This window comes from Dendropsophus ebraccatus, chromosome 9, assembly GCF_027789765.1.
Source record: "Dendropsophus ebraccatus isolate aDenEbr1 chromosome 9, aDenEbr1.pat, whole genome shotgun sequence".
NCBI lineage: Eukaryota > Metazoa > Chordata > Amphibia > Anura > Hylidae > Dendropsophus > Dendropsophus ebraccatus.
Genome location: NC_091462.1, coordinates 8,636,394 through 8,657,071, shown reverse-complemented (window position 1 = coordinate 8,657,071; position 20,678 = coordinate 8,636,394). Strand labels below are relative to the sequence as shown.

At 50.7% G+C, this 20,678-nt stretch overlaps 1 protein-coding gene across 1 annotated transcript; it reads left to right on the top strand.

Moving 5' to 3' along the window:
* The first annotated feature begins 16,272 nt into the window (after nucleotides 1-16,272).
* On the top strand, nucleotides 16,273-20,453 carry TSN (translin). The gene is made up of 6 exons (XM_069984818.1): nucleotides 16,273-16,483; nucleotides 17,899-17,992; nucleotides 19,022-19,118; nucleotides 19,241-19,356; nucleotides 19,444-19,523; nucleotides 20,094-20,453. Exons 1-6 carry the CDS (start codon nucleotides 16,418-16,420, stop codon nucleotides 20,328-20,330), a joined length of 690 nt encoding a protein of 229 aa, XP_069840919.1. The 5' UTR covers nucleotides 16,273-16,417; the 3' UTR covers nucleotides 20,331-20,453.
* The last annotated feature ends 225 nt before the right edge of the window (nucleotides 20,454-20,678 follow it).

The following is a 20,678-nucleotide window of genomic DNA, read 5'->3' as shown; positions in this document are numbered from 1 at the left end:
TAGTGGTATTGCAGCCTAAGTTGTGAGATTACCTCGTTCCCCTTGTCTCAAACCTATACAGTACCAGGTTGATCCTCCAGGTCTGCAGACATTAAGGAAGGTGGTGCTCATCCTATTTACTCCCTGCAGCCAGTCAGTCAGATGGTGCACATTATTCAGGGGAGTGGGGCGGATCCCAAACTTGCTGTATGGGGTCAGAGCTCAGTGAGTATGGGGGCTGTATGGAGAATTAATTGTCATGCTCCTCTCTACTGATCCAAGCCCAATAACAGGGAACATTTTCCTGCTGAGAGGTAACGGTGTGATCCCCAGAAGATATGGATGCTCAGGTCCTTATAGAGTTCATTATTCAAGCATCCAACGGCCCTAGAGCATGCCAGAAAGATGCTTCCCAGACCACAACATGGCCACCTTCATTCTGCTGGACCCCAACAGTGCACACATGGGATACAGCTTCATGCTGTTTACCCGAGACGCCAACCCAGCCATCTTTATGGTTTAGCGGGTAATGGATCTCATCACTCCAAGTGGCTGACAACCATGTGTCCAAAGTCCGCTGCCCTCTCTCTTTGGCCCATGGGAGGAGTATGATGCCAGTCATCACCTTTCTTAGTCTTCAGCCACTGAACCCCTGTAGACAGAAGGTACACCCTATAGTTATTGTACTTTGTCTGATTTGCCTCCCATTGTATGGCTGAGTCAATTGGGCCAGTCATACATCACGGCTGCTGTGTGATCTCCTGGCAGGTGTCTGTCTATGCTTCATCCAGTCTTGGTAACAACCACCAAGTGCAGCTGTTTCAGATATTCTGGCACCTCCAGACTTTAATAATCTGGACTTTAAAACACTCAAGGCTCTATGGTCACCCATGACTGGGAACTGCTGTCTTGTGCTGTGCATAGGGGTCACACGTTATCTGAACCTATCATTATGCCGCTACCATGGTATAGCATTATTGGCCACAAGATGTCTGACCCCAGCTGTTCCTAATTTAATAGGTGTTCAGTGTGACATCATACCAAGGATCACGGAGCCCAGCAGAGGTCTTACAGCCGCTCCCACCACTCATCACAGGTAGAGGTGAGTTATTACTTGAAATCGATTTCCCCCCTCCTCCTGCAGGCTCCCGGCTTTTAGAAAACGCAGGACTTCTCCTTTAATGCTCCCTATGGCTGGAATTAATGATCATGATTAATTCTGGCTGTAGAAAGTGTTAAACTGCCGTTCACAGGGACAATCCGTTGGTAACATAGCCTTCAATTGAAAAAAGGAAGGGATTTTTGTTTTACATAAGTGAAATGCTAGCTGGTCTTACTCACCAAGTGTTTTGAGCTGCTGCCATTCCTGGGTTACAAGTTTTTCTAAAAGCCGATCTATAACCAAGATGGGGCCAACCAGGAAACTACATTTCCCATCATGCATCTCCCTGATTGGTCCGTTTGTGTACTCGTGCCCTTAGCTTTCTTTCCTGCCCACTGCTGTCATTACTGGACAGGACTTTTTTTTTCAATGATTTTGCATCATATAACCCCAGTATGCATTCCATACTAGCTGATGTGGCAGAGCAGACCTACCACACCACTGAGTTAGAAGGGACTTGTATTCAGCCATGTCAGTAAATTGGTCTCAGTTAAACCAGGTGCAGAAAAACATAAATTACTAACCGGGTAATTTCTTTTCTTTGAGCCCATGACGGCACCCCTGGAGATGACCACCTCCTACTCCCATTAGACAGGAAACAGGACCACTGGACCTTAAAAGAATCGCCTCCTCTCACCAGCACCAGTTTCTCAGCAAGGTTCCTAGGAGCGAAGGTTAATAAACACAACATAGAACAATACTGTGTGTGTGTGTGTGTGTGTGTGTATATATAAATTTCAAAGTAAATATATTTTTTTATTTTTTTTAATAGAAAATAACTTTTTCATCTTTTTTTTTTTTAAAGAAATTATATATAGTGTGTTAACAGGGTGGGTATTAGGCGGGGTGCCGTCATGGGCTCAAAGAAAAGAAATTACCTGTTAGTAATTTATGTTTTCTCTTAACGCCCTATGATGGCACCCCTGGAGAGTAGACTAGGAATCTTTTTTCCCCGCCTAGGGGGGGACTACTGCCTGAAGAACCCTACGTCCAAATGTAAGATCTTCTGTAGAGGACAGTTGTAGTCTATAGTGTTTGAAGAAAGTGTGTGGAGTGCTCCATGTAGCTGCTCTACAAATCTGCTCTAGGGGGACAGAAGCCCTTTCTGCCCATGAAGTGGCCACTGCCCTAGTTGAATGTGCCCCAAAGCCCACCGGAACATCCTTCCCACTAGACTTATAGCATTCTCCAATAGCCTGTCTGACCCATCTAGAAATGGTCTGTGATGTAGCTGCTTTTGCCCTATTTTTTCCCTGAAAGGAAATGAGGAGATTGTTGCTATGTCTCCAATCCTTAGTAGCATCAAGGTAGTGTAAAATACTACGTCTCACATCTAGAGTGTGGAAGGCTGATTCTCTCTCGTTAGTGGGATTGTTGCAAAATGAGGGAAGAACTACCTCTTGGGTTCTATGAAAATTGGAAACAACCTTAGGGAGAAAAGCAGGATCGGGTGACAGAATAACTCTTTCATCTCCGATGGTCATGTAGGGAGAGACAATGGAAAAGGCTCTAATTTCGCTAACTCTTCTAGCTGATGTAATGGCTAATAGGAAGGCTAGCTTCCAAGATAGTAACTTAATTGGTAAATCAGACATGGGTTCAAATGGGGCAAGTGTTAATGCTGAAAGCACAATGTTCAGATCCCATGGTGGTAGTTTAGACTTAGAGGTAGGATTAAGTCTAACTGCAGCTTTTGTGAATCTTTTAATCCAGGGATGCTCTGCCAGTCTGTAATCAAATAGAGCACTAAGTGCCGACACTTGGACTTTAATGGTGCTAGGTCTTCATTTCTTCTTTAGGCCCTCCTATAAGTAGTCCAGAATCAGTGGAATATCGGGTGGGGCTAACACATTAATAGGATGGTTCACGAATGCACAAAAGGATTTCCAGGTTCTGAGGTAAATCATGGATGTTACCCTCTTACGGCTTGCCAGCAATGTAGATATCACCTGGGGGGATAGACCTCTATCAATCAAGAGCTGCCTCTCACACGCCAGGCTGTCAGATGTAGATTCTGAACTGTGGGATGGTAAACTGGGCCCTGGCTCAGGAGATCCCGTCTCTCCGGTAACACCCATGGGTCGGCTATTGAGATTCTTCTTAACCAACTGAACCACACCCTTCTGGGACAGAAGGGTGCAATTAGAATGGTATCTGCCCTGTCTTGTCTGATCTTGCGAATGACTCTGGGAAGAAGTCTGTTCGGAGGAAAGAGATATAACAGATTCTCTCCCCAATACTGTGCCAGGGCTTCCACCGCTACAGGTCTGTCTTTCGGGCGGAGGGAGTAGAATTTCTGAACGTTCCTGTTGGCCCGTGTAGCGAATAAGTCCATCTTCGGGGTTCCCCAGAGTTTGCAAATTTGCTCGAACACCTCCTTGGACATTTCCCATTCCCCCTGATTGAGTCTGTGTCGACTGAGATAGTCTGCTGTCGTGTTGTCTACTCTTCTCAGATGTAAGGCTGTCAAGGAGAGGAATGTAATGAGGTATTCTCATCAGGTCTGGAGATCTTGTTCCTCCTTGATGGTTGATGTAGGCTACGACAGCTGCATTGTCGGACCGAACTCTTACATTTTTCCCTTGTAGTTCTGGAAGGGCCTGCATCAAAGATAGAAAAACGCCTTTCAGTTCTCTTACATTTCGGGACTGTCTTGCTTCTTCCGCATTCCATCTTCCCTGTAGGAGCAGGGACTCCGAATGAGCCCCCCAACCTGATGGGCTGGCATCTGTTGTGATAGTTACCACTTCCTGGATGTTCCAGGGGAGTCCTCTGCACAGATTTTCTTGTTGTTCCCATTAGAACAGGGATCTTACAGTCTGTGGAGATATAATGAAAGGGGAATCTAGGGAATCAGGTAATCCATCCCATTCAGCTAAAATCTGTGATTGAAGCACTCTAGTATGATATTGTGCCCAGGGAACCGCTGGAATGCAGGATGTTAATAACCCCAGCAGGGACATGGCTGATCTGAAAGAGCTTAGGGGATGGGACCTGATTTCTCTGACCTTAGTCTGTACTAATGAAACCTTGTTCTCTGGGAGGAAGGATTTTTGTAAACGAGAGTCTAAACAGATCCCCAGGAATTTACAACATTGGGTTGGAACCTTATTTGATATATCCTCATTCACTTCCCAGCCTAGTGAAAACTGAATGAACAAATTCAATATCTGATAGTAATGCAGACTGAGAGTTATCAACAATCAGGAAATCATCTAAATAAGGTATGATTATGATGTTTCTTTCCCTAACATGGGCCATGACCTCTGCCATTACTTTAGTGAATACTCTCGGGTCCTGGGAGATTCCAAAGGGCATAGCTGAAAACTGAAAATGTTTAATCTCTTCCCCCATGTTAACCGCGACTCTCAAAAATCTTTGATGATCGGCATGCATAGGGATATGATAGTATGCGTCTCTAAGATCAATGGTGGCCATGTAACAAAATTCTGAGAGGTTCAGAATGGAATCCATCTCCTCTGCTACTCTGAACCTCTCGGAATTTTGTTACATGGCCACCAGGGTTAGGGCCCTGTTCAGAGGTTTGAGGTTTATAATGGTTCTAAATGATCCATTAGGTTTCTGAACCAAAAATAAAGTTGAGTAAAATCCAACCTTTCTTTGTGCTTCTGGCACTGGGATTAGAACTCTCTTCTGCAATAAGGAATTTACTTCCGCTACCAGAGCGGCGTGTTTGTGTGGGTCTGAGGACAAATCGGTACACACAAACCTTTCCCCTGGGGAGGACGAGAAAGAAATTTTTAGGCCTAACTTTATTATGTCTAGTACAAATAAACTGGCAGAGATGGTACTCCATTGTAAGACATAATAAGACAACCGCCCTCCCACAGGGACCTCATGTCATTGCGCTGGTTTCTTATCAGAGGAGGGGAAAAGAAACCCTTTACTTTTCTTAGCTGGCCTCCAATCTTTCCTAGTGGAAGGACCCCCTCCCCTGGGCTTCCTACCTCTTCCCCTAGCTGGTCTGCTGGGTTGTTGAGGGATGATAGGGAATCCCTTCTTCCTATCTAAAGCGTTAACGATTATGCAAACTATAATCGTCCGGTGGAATAGGGCCTTAAGCCTGGCTACATCTGTACACTTCTGCTCTCTTATCCAATGGATCCTTTATGACAGCTGAATCTTTAAAGGGAAGTGCATTCCTCTTAGTAATTTTGGCCACTGGTGGGTCGATCTTAGGTGCTCCCTGCCAAGTCTCGCAGTCCTCCTGACTGAAAGGGTATTTCCTTTTATACTAAAAAAAGAAGAAAGGAGGAAACAAATATTAAGTATGGATTTCATATAATATCAAATGGATAGCCAGAAATCCCATCACTTACAGCCTGAGGGACAAAAAAATTTTCTATCTGGATTTGAGCACTCATGGCTAATGAGAGACTTTATATTCTGATGAATCGGAAATACAAGGCGCTTTTTTGGAGCCAGTTCCTCAAACATCATGTCTTGTCTAGTCTTTGGTTCTAGGGTGTCATCTATCTCCATAGTTAAGCAAACAGCTTTAACCAAAGAGTCTATATATTCTATTGGAGTAGAGGAATCCTCTCCAGCCATCTCCTCCACTTCATATGCTGGTTCACTCTGATCCTCTAAAGACACCAGTTCCTGATCCTCCTCAATACTAGGAGAGGAATTCACCATCTGGCTAGGTCCTGCAACCTCAATAGGCTGATTGTCAGCCGGAGGTGCCAGGATGACCACAGCGGCAGTCGTAGTCTCAGAAGGTGGAGGGCGAGAAGGAAGAGAGGCCTATAGAAAAACAATAATAACGAACTAGGATACAGAAGTATAAAAAGGAAAAAAAGAAAGAAATGATACATACCCTGATTTCATGCCTAACCATGTCTCTCATACTCCTCATAAAAGAGGGTCCCTGGTCTTTCAATACACAGTTCATACAACCTCCGCAAAGGGTTTTAGTATATGAACTACTAAGTCTCTTTTTGCATATGGGACAATCTCTGTTTTTAGAACGTTCTTTCCTAGCAGCTTCATCCTACAAATAAATAATGAACTGAAATAAGATATCAGAAAAAATTAAATGAATATGGGGATCTCCCCTCTTACCCCACCATACCGCTGGATTCTCTGCAGTAGATGTTTGAGCCGCAGAGGGTTGAGCAGTGTCAGCGCCTTGGGACTCCATCTGACCCAGGATAGGTAGTAAATGGTTTCCAGCTGGTAGAAAGAGATCCACAGCTTACACAAGCAGCAAAACCAGAGACTGTCTCCATGCTGCCGGTTTTTAAATTATGGCGCCACCACGCCTCGGGACTAGCTGGCTCCGCCCCCTGCCGCGGCGCTGATTCGGCACACCCTCCCGCAGTCAGACTCCTGACAGGCCCCAAGGCCTGGAGTGTGTTGAACAAGGCCCCCAGGACTTCCCCCTCCGTCCGCCCCCCCCGTGATGTCAGCGCGTAACCACTTCCGGTCATGTGCGCACGCCGCACGAGGGACGCCGCGCAAGCAACGTCACCGCGCCCTCGCCGCGGCCCGCACGCGCCCAGCAGGCAGCACCTACCCGAGGGGATGCCGGAGGGGCCAGGAGGACGCACGGGGATCCATCCTCTGGAAGTGTCGGAGCGGGAGCCAGGCTTGAGAGAGGTTGTCTTGGGAGCCGGTGAGCAGTGACCTATGCTGGTGATCCCCAGTCCCCTATGACGGTCCAGTCTGGAGGAGAGAGTCCTCCACATTCTGCTCCCGCAGGACAGGGAACAGTAACTGGTGCTGGTGAGAGGAGGCGATTCTTTTAAGGTCCAGTGGTCCTGTTTCCTGTCCAATGGGAGTAGGAGGTGGTCCTCTCCAGGGGTGCCGTCATAGGGCGATAAGAGAAAAAACAAGTAAAACGGTCATGCAATTGCGCCATGAGGTCTTCCATACGCTTGATGTCCTCAACCTTGCGTATCCACAAAGAGATACTGATCTTGCAGCATTAATCAGGTGACAGAGAACAGAGTGGCGGTAAAGTATAAAGAGGAATATTGCAGGTGTGTAGAAGAAAGAATGCAGAGGTGAAGGGAAGTCGGCGATCTGTGAAAGTCGAAGTGATATGCCACACTTCCGTCCAGAAAGATGCCAGCTTCAGACAGCTCCAAAAAGTCTGTAGGAGCGAGCCTTCTTCCCCACAGTGCCTCCAGCACATTGGCAAGGCCTCCACAAACATTTCCATTGGGAAAGTACTTTGTATTTTGCCTCCTGAAGACAGGAGGAGATGGAGGAAGAGTGTGTGCAGGTATAAACCTGCTCAACCTGCGCTGCAGAGAAAGTAATATTAAGATCCTCCTCCCAAGCAGTCAGGAAACAGAAAGGTAGCTGCTCCGGCGGGGAACCCAACATGGCGTACAGGAGAGAAAGAGAATGGCAGAGAGGGCCAGAACCAAGGCAGAGAGTTTCAAAACAAATGAGTACCCACACAAAAGAAACTGGAGTTGGAAGGGGAAGGAGGAAGTGATGGAGCTGCAAAGTTCTCCAGAACCCAATGATAAGAGGAGTTCCGAAAGATCTTTGAGGACCAAGGGGGGTAGCCAAGAGGAGCCACTGAGAAGGTTTTTGCCCTAAAGCAACCTGCCCTAAGCCTTGCATGTAAGACAGGGTCATCAGTTCCTGAAGGGAAGGATGGGTTACCGAGGACAGAGCAATGGTTGGGTGAACATTGACAAGTCTAACAGAGGCTGAAAGCCAAGGGGCCTTACATAAGGGGAGAGGGGAAAGAACAATTTCCAAACCTACCCATAGCAATGCCAATCAAAGACCCTAGAGAGGTGTGCTGCTGCATAATAATGGTATAGGTGGAGGAGAACCACTCCACCTCAGGCCGGTACAAGACAGATCTTGCAAAGTGAAGCTGTTTGTACGCCCAAATGAACTTGGTTAGGAGCAAGGAAAGTTAGAGGAAGTAGAACAGAGGCACGACTACCGGTAGGGCCTGAACGATATATAAATGTCTCGGGAGGATGGTCATTTAAAAAAAAAAAACATGGAACAGCATCCGAACCAGGTAAAAGTGCCCTTGTGCCACCTCTGCAAGTCAGCCTTGATGGCCTTTAGCATGGGCGAAAAATTCGTCTTAGGTTACAAACCCACTTGCCGGGTCTGCAGCGAGTCTCCATGCTGCGTTTTTGCCGGTTCTTACCGGCTCCGGCGGTTCCCGATGTCTTCAGCAAGCCGGAGCGGGGACCAGGTGAAGTATATGCTACAGCCAGCCGCCCACAGCCCCGGACGCCCGATCGCACGCCCCCCCCCCCCCCGCGCAGCACCGATCGCTCGCCCCCCCGCAGCACCGTTTGCTCGCACGCCCCCCCGCAGCCCCGGCCGCTCGATCGCCCCCCGGCAGCACCGATCGCCCACCTGCAGCCCCCATCGGGGGGGGGGGGGGGGGGCGATCGGGCGGCTGGGGCTGCAGGGGGGCGTGCGAGCGAACGGTGCTGCGGGGGGGCGAGCGATCGGTGCTGCGCGGGGGGGGGGGGGGGGGGGGTCGATTGGGGGGGGGGGGGCGTGCGATCGGGCGTCCGGGGCTGTGGGCGGCTGGCTGTAGCATATACTTCACCTGGTCCCCGCTCCGGCTTGCTGAAGACATCGGGAACCGCCGGAGCCGGTATCAGGTGAAGTATCAGCTCCGGCGGCCGGGGGGTTAATGGGGCGGGCTGCAGACAAACTCGCAGCAGGGATGTACATCCCTGCTGCGTGTTTGTCTGCCATTAAATGTATAGGGCCGGGATCTGCAGCAAGTCTCGCTGCAAAAACGCAGCATGGAGACTCGCTGCAGACCCGTGTCACGGCCGCGGCGGCGTCCCGTGTTCCGGGCCGCCGCCGCGACCTCCTCCTGCCCCATGCAGCCGCCGGGGTCCTTGTGCAGGGACCCGGCGCTGCTGCTAGTTCGGCCCCTGGGGGCGCCTCACCTCTCCTCCGCTCCTGTCTCCGTCTGTGCTGGCCGGCGCGCGCGTCCCCGCCTCCTAGGGCGCGCGCGCGCCGGCTGTCTCAGGTTTAAAGGGCCAGTCCGCCCTTAATTGGTTAGTTGCACCAATCACTCCCTATAGATCCCAGCATGCCCTGTCCCTTGGGTTGGAGCCTCTACATGCTTCCCATAGCGTTTGGCCCAGCCCCCTGTTGTTCCTGTTTCCTATCCGCTACCTGGTCCCAAGTCCTTGTTCCTGATTCCTATCCGCTACCTGGTCCCTAGTCCTTGTTCCTGGTTCCTGCTCCCCTGTCACTTCATTGCGCCTGTGTTCAGCCTGTCACCTGCGGTTACGCCTACAGACCTCTGCCAGCACCATCTCCTGCCTACTGCTCCTGCCACGCCTCGCCTGCCGTCACTAGCAACCAAGCCAGGGGTAGCGACCTGGGGGTCGCCTGCCGCAGCAAGTCCATCCCGCCTTGCGGCGGGCTCTGGTGAAAACCAGCGGCCCCTTAGACTCCGCTCCCTGGTGAGGTTAGTGCCATCGCTGGTGACGGTCCAGTGGATCCACTACTCCAGGCATTACAACACGCCAAGTGGGTTTGTAACCTTAAAGCGACTCTGTACCCATAATTTGTCCCCCCCAAAACCACTTGTACCTTCCGATAGCTGCTTTTAATCCAAGATCTGTCCTGGGGTCCGTTCGGCAGGTGATGCAGTTATTGTCATAAAAATAACTTTTAATCCAGCAGCGCTGTGTCTAACGGCCGGGGATTACATTTGTTTTGTTTTTTAAATTATAATCTCTTTATTTTTATATTTTTTTCCCCTTTCAATTTTTCCATAAAAATAACATCATTACTGCATCATAAGTTTTCCATATACAAACATGTGTTACAGGAAAAAAAAAAAAAATACAGAAATTCGCCAAATTCCCCCCCACCCTCCTCCCCCAGTCTGCCATAAGAAACCCCCCTTCAACCCCTAACCTCTAGTTCCCTTCTCCTTCACACTTTTCAGAACACCTTTCCCATTTCTCACTACTTGGTGTAGAGGGAGCCATCCATTGTTTAATTATAATAAGTCTAGCATAAAAAAGCATTCTCTGTACCATTTTCTTACTCCTTTTTCTTGCGTTAATATTTGTAATATCTCCCAACAAAGCAGTAACTGGGTCCAGCTCAAATTTCACCTTGCTCTTTTCTTCAATTTTTTTGTGCACTCTCGGACACTTACTATCCTTCCACTTCCCTATTTTAGAGAGGAGCCTTGGGGTGTAATATAATTGATGTACTATGTTAAATTGAATTATTCTATAGTTACCCACTCTTGACACTTCTTTAATACTTCTCAACACTTTCTCCCACCTATCTTCATCTATCCTCCCGATTACTCCCTCCCATTTATCCTTACTTTTAGTCCCTATATGTTATTCCATTATAAGGTGCGAGTATATTATTGTGATCTCTTTCTTTTTAATTGATCCACTCCTTAATTTTACAACTAATGGGCTAGGGCTACATACTTTCAACTTACTATTATTCTGACTTGCAACTAATGCTTTTCTGCATCTAACATAAGAGAACCAGTGTCTTTCCTCTATCTTGTATTCTGCTTTTAGAGTGTCCCAACTCTTTATGTTGTTTCCGTCCATTATATCTCTAACTGTTTTCACCCCCACCCCATCCAATACTTTTACTATTCCCAATTTCCTAACTTCTCCTAACTCATCATTTAACCATAATGGGGCAAATTCCATTACTCCCTGATTATTTTGAGCTTTTTTTTACCCACTCCCACATTCTAACTAAGGTCTTTACTATTGCCAATTTACTCCAAGCTTTCTTCCCCAGAACTAATGCTATTACTCAAATACAAAAAACCCCATCCTGCTTCCATCTGGCCAACCAATATATTTGAGAAGCATAATAGTATTTTTCCACGTCTGGGACCCCCAATCCACCTCTTATCATTGGGATACATAAGTTCTCCAGTTTTGTTCTTACTCTCTTCCGTCCCCATATTAATGCATTTATCATCACCTTTATTCTTTTAAAATATTTTCTCTCTACCAGTGTGGGCGTAACACTAAATACATACAAGAGTTTAGGTAGCAAGACTGTCTTAATTAGTACTATTTTGTCTGCCTTGGAGATCATCATTTTCCCCATATTCTCACTTTTTTATCCAGTAAGAAAATAAAAAAGTGGATTACATTTGTATATACATTAGGCTGGCACAACCTCTCTGTCCTTCCTTTCCACCCTCCTCAACATTTACTGCTGTTTGAGCTTTGCACAGGTGTATTAACGATCCAGCCCATGTTCATTATACACACAGGTGGGGAATAGGGAGCAATCTGCCTGGATCATTCCTAATGCTGAGGAGGGTGCGAAGGAGGGACAGAGAGGGTGTGCCAGCCTAATGCATATACAAATATAAGCCCCGGCCGTTAGACAAAGCACTGCTGGATTAAAAGTTATTTTTAGGACAATAACTGCATCCCCTGCTGAACGGACCCCAGGACAGATCTTGAATTAAAAGCAGCTATCCGATGGTACAAGTGGTTTAGAGGGGTCAGATTGTGGGTACAGAGTCGCTTTAAAGATATCAGAGATAGCAGGTATGAGTTGCACACCCAAATAAGTCAGCAACGTTCGCAACCAGCGGTACGGAAACGAGGACTCCAGAGAAGAGACAACTGATAAGGGAAAGGGTATATTTAGCGCCTCCGACTTTTGTAGGTTCATTTTGTAATTGGACAAGGTCTGTTACTTGGCTGTCAGCAGCTTCTAGTACAGGTGACCTGTCAGCTGCTTCTAGTACAAGTGATCTGTCAGCCGCATCTAGTATAGGTGATCTGTCAGCCACTTCTATAGTACAGGGGATCTGTCAGCCGCTTCTATAGTACAGGGGATCTATCAGCCGCTTCTATAGTATAGGGGATCTGTCAGCAGCTGCTAGTACAGGTGACCTGTCAGCTGCATCTAGTACAAGTGATATCTCAGCCGTACCTAGTATAGGTGATCTGTCAGCCGCTTCTATAGTACAGGGGATCTGTCAGCTGCTTCTATAGTACAAGGGATCTGTCAGTCGCTCCTATAGTACAGGGGATCTGTCAGCCGCTTCTATAGTACAGGAATCTGTCAGCCGCTTCTATAGTACAGGGATCTGTCAGCCGCTTCTATAGTACAGGGATCTGTCAGCCGCTTCTATAGTACAGGGATCTGTCAGCCGCTTCTATAGTACTGGGGATCTGTCAGCAGCTGCTAGTACAGGTGATCTGTCAGCTGCATCTAGTACAGGTGATCTCTCAGCTGCATCTAGTATAGGTGATCTGTCAGACGCTTCTATAGTACAGGAGATCAGCCGCTTCTATAGTACAGGGGATCTGTCAGCCACTTCTATAGTACAGGGGATCTGTCAGCCGTACCTAGTATAGGTGATCTGTCAGCCGCTTCTGTAGTACAGGGGATCTGTCAGCCGCTTCTATAGTACAGGGGATCTGTCAGCCACTTCTATAGTACAGGGGATCTGTCAGCTGCTTCTATAGTACAGGGATCTGTCAGCCGCTTCTATAGTACAGGGGATCTGTCGGCCGCTCCTGTATTACAGGGGATCTGTCAGCCGCTCCTGTAGTACAGGGGATCTGTCAGCCGCTTCTATAGTACAGGGGATCTGTCAGCCGCTTCTATAGTACAGGGGATCTGTCGGCCGCTTCTATAGTACAGGGGATCTGTCGGCCGCTTCTATGGTACAGGGGATCTGTCAGCCGCTTCTATAGTACAGGAATCTGTCAGCCGCTTCTATAGTACAGGGGATCTGTCAGCCGCTTCTATAGTACAGGAATCTGTCAGCCGCTTCTATAGTACAGGGATCTGTCAGCCGCTTCTATAGTACAGGGATCTGTCAGCCGCTTCTATAGTACTGGGGATCTGTCAGCAGCTGCTAGTACAGGTGATCTGTCAGCTGCATCTAGTACAGGTGATCTCTCAGCTACATCTAGTATAGGTGATCTGTCAGACGCTTCTATAGTACAGGAGATCAGCCGCTTCTATAGTACAGGGGATCTGTCAGCCACTTCTATAGTACAGGGGATCTGTCAGCCGTACCTAGTATAGGTGATCTGTCAGCCGCTTCTGTAGTACAGGGGATCTGTCAGCCGCTTCTATAGTACAGGGGATCTGTCAGCCACTTCTATAGTACAGGGGATCTGTCAGCTGCTTCTATAGTACAGGGATCTGTCAGCCGCTTCTATAGTACTGGGGATCTGTCAGCAGCTGCTAGTACAGGTGACCTGTCAGCTTCTTCTAGTACAAGTGATATCTCAGCCGTACCTAGTATAGGTGATCTGTCAGCCGCTCCTATAGTACAGGGGATCTGTCAGCCGCTTCTATAGTACAAGGGATCTGTCAGTCGCTCCTATAGTACAGGGGATCTGTCAGCCGCTTCTATAGTACAGGCATCTGTCAGCCGTTTCTATAGTACTGGGGATCTGTCAGCAGCTGCTAGTACAGGTGATCTGTCAGCTGCATCTAGTACAGGTGATCTCTCAGCTGCATCTAGTATAGGTGATCTGTCAGATGCTTCTATAGTACAGGAGATCTGTCAGCCGCTTCTATAGTACAGGGGATCTGTCGGCCGCTCCTGTATTACAGGGGATCTGTCAGCCGCTCCTGTAGTACAGGGGATCTGTCAGCCGCTTCTATAGTACAGGGGATCTGTCAGCCGCTTCTATAGTACAGGGGATCTGTCGGCCGCTTCTATAGTACAGGGGATCTGTCGGCCGCTTCTATGGTACAGGGGATCTGTCGGCCGCTCCTGTAGTACAGGGGATCTGTCAGCCGCTTCTATAGTACAGGGGATCTGTCGGCGGCTCCTGTAGTACAGGGGACCTGTCGGCCGCTTCTATAGTACAGGGGATCTGTCGGCGGCTCCTGTAGTACAGGGGACCTGTCGGCCGCTCCTGTAGTACAGGGGATCTGTCGGCCGCTTCTATGGTACAGGGGATCTGTCGGCCGCTCCTATAGTACAGGGGATCTGTCAGCCACTCCTGTAGTACAGGGGACCTGTCAGCCACTTCTATAGTACAGGGGATCTGTCGGCGGCTCCTGTAGTACAGGGGACCTGTCGGCCGCTCCTGTAGTACAGGGGATCTGTCAGCCACTCCTGTAGTACAGGGGATCTGTCGGCGGCTCCTGTAGTACAGGGGACCTGTCGGCCGCTCCTGTAGTACAGGGGATCTGTCGGCCGCTTCTATGGTACAGGGGATCTGTCGGCCGCTCCTGTAGTACAGGGGGATCTGTCGGCCGCTTCTATGGTACAGGGGACCTGTCGGCCGCTTCTATAGTACAGGGGATCTGTCGGCCGCTTCTGTAGTACAGGGGATCTGTCGGCCGCTTCTATGGTACAGGGGACCTGTCAGCCGCTTCTATAGTACAGGGGATCTGTCGGCGGCTCCTGTAGTACAGGGGACCTGTCGGCCGCTTCTATAGTACAGGGGATCTGTCGGCCGCTTCTATAGTACAGGGATCTGTCAGCCGCTTCTATAGTACAGGGATCTGTCAGCCGCTTCTATAGTACAGGGGATCTGTCGGCCGCTTCTATAGTACAGGGATCTGTCAGCCGCTTCTATGGTACAGGGGATCTGTCGACCGCTTCTATAGTACAGGGGATCTGTCGGCCGCTTCTATAGTACAGGGATCTGTCAGCCGCTTCTATAGTACAGGGGATCTGTCGGCCGCTTCTATAGTACAGGGATCTGTCAGCCGCTTCTATAGTACAGGGGATCTGTCGGCCGCTTCTATAGTACAGGGATCTGTCAGCCGCTTCTATGGTACAGGGGATCTGTCGGCCGCTTCTATAGTACAGGGGATCTGTCGGCCGCTCCTGTATTACAGGGGATCTGTCAGCCGCTCCTGTAGTACAGGGGATCTGTCAGCCGCTTCTATAGTACAGGGGATCTGTCAGCCGCTTCTATAGTACAGGGGATCTGTCGGCCGCTTCTATAGTACAGGGGATCTGTCGGCCGCTTCTATGGTACAGGGGATCTGTCGGCCGCTCCTGTAGTACAGGGGATCTGTCAGCCGCTTCTATAGTACAGGGGATCTGTCGGCGGCTCCTGTAGTACAGGGGACCTGTCGGCCGCTTCTATAGTACAGGGGATCTGTCGGCGGCTCCTGTAGTACAGGGGACCTGTCGGCCGCTCCTGTAGTACAGGGGATCTGTCGGCCGCTTCTATGGTACAGGGGATCTGTCGGCCACTCCTATAGTACAGGGGATCTGTCAGCCACTCCTGTAGTACAGGGGACCTGTCGGCCACTTCTATAGTACAGGGGATCTGTCGGCGGCTCCTGTAGTACAGGGGACCTGTCGGCCGCTCCTGTAGTACAGGGGATCTGTCAGCCACTCCTGTAGTACAGGGGACCTGTCGGCCGCTCCTGTAGTACAGGGGATCTGTCGGCCGCTCCTGTAGTACAGGGGATCTGTCGGCCGCTCCTGTAGTACAGGGGGATCTGTCGGCCGCTTCTATGGTACAGGGGACCTGTCGGCCGCTTCTATAGTACAGGGATCTGTCAGCCGCTTCTATGGTACAGGGGATCTGTCGGCCGCTTCTATGGTACAGGGGATCTGTCGGCCGCTCCTGTAGTACAGGGGATCTGTCGGCCGCTCCTGTAGTACAGGGGACCTGTCGGCCGCTCCTGTAGTACAGGGGACCTGTCGGCCGCTCCTGTAGTACAGGGGATCTGTCGGCTGCTTCTATAGTACAGGGGATCTGTCGGCCGCTTCTATGGTACAGGGGATCTGTCGGCCGCTTCTATAGTACAGGGGATCTGTCGGCGGCTCCTGTAGTACAGGGGATCTGTCAGCCGCTTCTGTAGTACAGGGGACCTGTCAGCCGCTTCTATAGTACAGGCGCTATGTACAGGTGGGTCTCCCTAGCCGGAGAGCTGGGGACACTGATATACATATAATAGTCCAGTATATACTGTGTCTGTAATAGAATTGTACACAGAGCAACCAGAGAATAGAAGGTTTCCGGTTGCCATGGTAACCCCAGGAGTGGGGGCGTGCCCTCGGTAACCGTGTAGCTGACGCTATCACCAATAACAGCGGCTTGGAAAACGATATAACACTGGCCTAACAGCAGATCGGGTGCCGGTCACTGAGCGCCGCTGTCAGGAACGTTAGGAGGCGGCGAACGTCTTTAACCTGATCACGTGACGACCACTTCCGGCTGCGGCTGATGATGTCAAACAGGAAGTGACGTTAATTTTGAGCCGCTGACAGAAGTCGGCACGGACCAATCGATTTGCCGCGGTTCTGGTGACGTCACATTGTTGCTCGCGGTGTCGGGAGTCGTCATGTCGGTGCTGGATCAGTTTATGGAGCTGCAGAACGGGCTGAGTGCGGACCAGGACCTCCGTGAGGTGAGAGAGGAGGACGGGGTGAGGCGGGGTCCCTGCTCCTGGGGTCCCCTCATACACAGCTCCCGGGGTCCCCTCGTACGCAGCTCCCGGGGTCCCCTCGTACGCAGCTCCCGGGGTCCCCTCGTACGCAGCTCCCGGGGTCCCCTCGTACGCAGCTCCCGGGGTCCCCTCGTACGCAGCCCCCGGGGTCCCCTCGTACACTGCTCCCGGGGTCCCCTCGTACGCAGCTCCCGGGGTCCCCTCGTACGCAGCTCCCGGGGTCCCCTCGTACGCAGCTCCCGGGGTCCCCTCGTACGCAGCTCCCGGGGTCCCCTCGTACGCAGCTCCCGGGGTCCCCTCGTACTCAGCTCCCGGGGTCCCCTCGTACGCAGCTCCCGGGGTCCCCTCGTACGCAGCTCCCGGGGTCCCCTCGTACGCAGCTCCCGGGGTCCCCTCGTACGCAGCTCCCGGGGTCCCCTCGTACGCCGCTCCCGGGGTCCCCTCGTACGCAGCTCCCGGGGTCCCCTCGTACGCCGCTCCCGGGGTCCCCTCGTACGCCGCTCCCGGGGTCCCCTCGTACGCCGCTCCCGGGGTCCCCTCGTACGCCGCTCCCGGGGTCCCCTCGTACGCCGCTCCCGGGGTCCCCTCGTACGCCGCTCCCGAGGTCCCCACGTACGCAGCTCCCGGGGTCCCCTCGTACACTCGTACACAGCTCCCGGGGTCCCCTCCTACAAAGCCCCCGGGGTCCCCTCGTACGCAGCTCCCGGGGTCCCCTCGTACACTCGTACACAGCTCCCGGGGTCCCCTCCTACAAAGCCCCCGGGGTCCCCTCGTACACAGCTCCCGGGGTCCCCTCGTACGCCGCTCCCGGGGTCCCCTCGTACGCCGCTCCCGGGGTCCCCTCGTACGCCGCTCCCGGGGTCCCCTCGTACGCAGCTCCCGGGGTCCCCTCGTACGCAGCTCCCGGGGTCCCCTCGTACGCAGCTCCCGGGGTCCCCTCGTACGCAGCTCCCGGGGTCCCCTCGTACGCAGCTCCCGGGGTCCCCTCGTACGCCGCTCCCGGGGTCCCCTCGTACGCCGCTCCCTGGGTCCCCTCGTACGCCGCTCCCGGGGTCCCCACGTACACAGATCCTACCCTGCTCTCTCTGTGACAGCCTATGGCAGGGTCCAGCATGCCTGAGGCAGCCAAAGCTTTATCCAGGGGGCTTCATATCTGACCCCTGCTGTGTAGAGCGCCCCCTTTTAGCCGCCATCTTGGTTCTCCTCGCCCCCTCCTTCTAGTCTACAGACCTCATAGTATAAATCCAGTTAGCATTATTTCTCATGTCACACGATACAAGGATCTGTTTGGCGCAGAGGGTGGGGCTTCACATGGCGGCGGTCGCCCAGGATGGGATGTCCATTTACCAAAGTCTTTATGTTTTTGTAAATTTCAGGAGATCAGGAAAGTGGTTCAGTCCTTGGAGCAAACGGCACGGGAAATCCTCATCCTCCTGCACAGCGTCCACCATGACAGCGGACTGAGCAACAGTAAGTGACGCCATGTCTGTCTCAGGGTGGGAGGAGCAAAGAAGAGACATCATGTGATCACCTGCTGTGCGTCTGATATCACCGATACACTGATCAGCCGCAATGTTATTACATGAGGTGAAGGTGGAGGATCCGGTGACTATGGCAGCTATATGGGAAGTATTAGCAGTCAGGGATCGGTCCTAAAAGCAGGAAAATGGTGAAGTGTAAGGATCTGAGTGACTGTGACCGGGGCTGGATAGTGATTTGTAGACCCCCGGGGGTGCCGGATAGCGATGTGTAGAGCCCTGGGGGCCAAATAGAGATGTGTAGACTCCCGGGTGGTTGGAAAGTCATGTGTAGACCCAGGGTGGGGGCAGATAGTAATGTGTAGACCCTGGGGTCACAGCATCTCCAGAGTGGCCGGTCTTGTGGTGTCCCCAGTATATAGTGGTCAGTACCAATCAAACATGTCCAGGGAAGAACGATGGGGGTCAAGGCTCATCGATGTGTGGGGCGATGAAGGCTAGCCAGTCTGCTCCGATCCCACAGAAGAGCTGCTGCAAATCAAATTGCTGAAAATCTCCTGCTGTCTATGATAGGAAGGATACAGATCACACAGGACATGGCAGCTTGTTGTGTATGGGGCCCCGCAGACAGGTCAGAGCCAATGTGACCCTGAGTTTGGTGGGGGTAGACACCATATTGGTGTGGTATAACAGCTGGTCGGTATATATATATATATATATATATATATATATATATATATATATATATATTGCTCTACACAGGACTATGTAAAGTCATGTTATGAGGTACAGTAGACAGTACAGCTTGTGTAGACCGCTGTTATAAGGGTCTAGCAGTATGTCCCCATTATTTCTGTGCCTCTTGTACCTGTATGGTCACCAGTATACCCCTGTATTTCTAGTTCTCATACATCGGCCTCCATGTTTGCTGTCACTCTGTTTCTGCCGCTGTAGATGGCGCTGTAGTCCCTCGCTCCTTATCCAGTGTCTGTATTGACTCCAGAACATTTTGTTTTCTCAGTTCCTGAAAAAAGTGCAAAAGCTCGAGAACACTTCACCGCAGTCAGGACCCATTTGGCGGCTCTGGCCACAAAGTTTCCTGCAGATCAGTACTACAGGTGAGTGCCAGCAGCTGCCGCACGGGTGACACAGTGGTTAGGCCACCCCTCCCATTGGTTCTAGTACTATAATCTTTATACACTTAGTTCTTCTTGACCTCACACCCTCCATTGTGTGACAGGTATCACGATCAGTGGCGTTTCGTCTTACAGCGTCTGGTTTTCCAGGCAGCGTTCATTGTGTATCTGGAGAAGGAGGAGCTGGTGACCCGAGACGCTGTCACCGAGATGTTGGGAAGTACGTGCTGATTGTGACTGTATTACTGCAAAAAGTCTTTTCATGGGAAAAGATGCAAAATCATGTAATCTTCTTTTCTTTTTACAGTTGAAAGTGATCGTGAGAAGGGATTCCACCTGGACATTGAAGACTATCTGTCTGGGGTGCTGAACTTGGCCAGTGAACTGGTGAGTGCCGCCTCTTGTGTCCCACCTGGGGTCTGGTATGTTTTCTTTTGTGGAGCCATGTACCTAATCTTCTCCACTTTACATCATAGACAGTGGAAAGGATTTCTGTGTGATGGCATGTAGCAGGGAAGGTGTGGGGCAACATGACTGCAGGATTGGGCCACACAGGAGTTGTGTGTACCCAATCTGTAAAAATCCGAACCCGAACTCTTGGTGTTTATTTTGCCACAGCTGCAGAAGTTGCATGCCATCCTAGGGAGTCCTGGAAAGCATGGATCCTGCCATAGCCTGTATTCATGTTTTCCCGGCAGCCCTAGGGTGGCATCCATCTTCTGCAACCGAGGGGAATCAAATGCAGAGCGTTCAGATAATGTTGCCGAGCCCGAACATTTGACAGGTGCTTTTGACACTAGCTGTGTGCGTTCTATAACTGTGCGCAGGAGCTGTAGACAAAATTAGGTTTTCTAATCCCAAGTGACATCTGTATCCTTTATTGGCACGTCAGCCTGAGATCCGGTAGGTAGTCAGGTGATCTCCTTCCCTCCCGGTAATCCTTGTCTCCTGCTCCAGTCCAGGCTGGCAGTGAACAGTGTGACGGCCGGGGACTACGCAAGGCCTCTGCGCATCGCCAACTTCATCACGGAGCTGGACTTTGGATTCAGACTTCTCAACCTTAAGAACGATTCCCTGAGGAAGCGCTATGATGGCCTGAAGTATGACGTGAAGAAGATTGAGGAGGTCGTGTACGACCTGTCCATCCGAGGGCTCAGCAAGCCTCAGTCCACCACATCGGAAGAGAAGTCCTAGACATGGAGCTCTGTGTGCCGCTGTGTATCTGCAGGGAGAGAGGTTATTCCCTGGGAGGATTTACAGATTACAAGGTGGAGGGTTTGTTCTTGTTCCGTCACAGGAGACCCTGATGGGAAATGTCCTGAATCTGATGACATGACAGCTCCTGTCTGGAGGATTCAGAATGCTGATCCAGGATACTGTGCTCTGTGACGTCTCTAATGTCTAATGTGTTTCTGCCTTCACAAGTCCTTTATGTTCTGCATCTGTCTCATTTCTCTGTATATGGAGTCTCATTTCTTCTGTATAAGAAGACAAAGAGTAAATAACTTCTTGTATTCGTCAGTTATCTTGTGTTTTGACTTT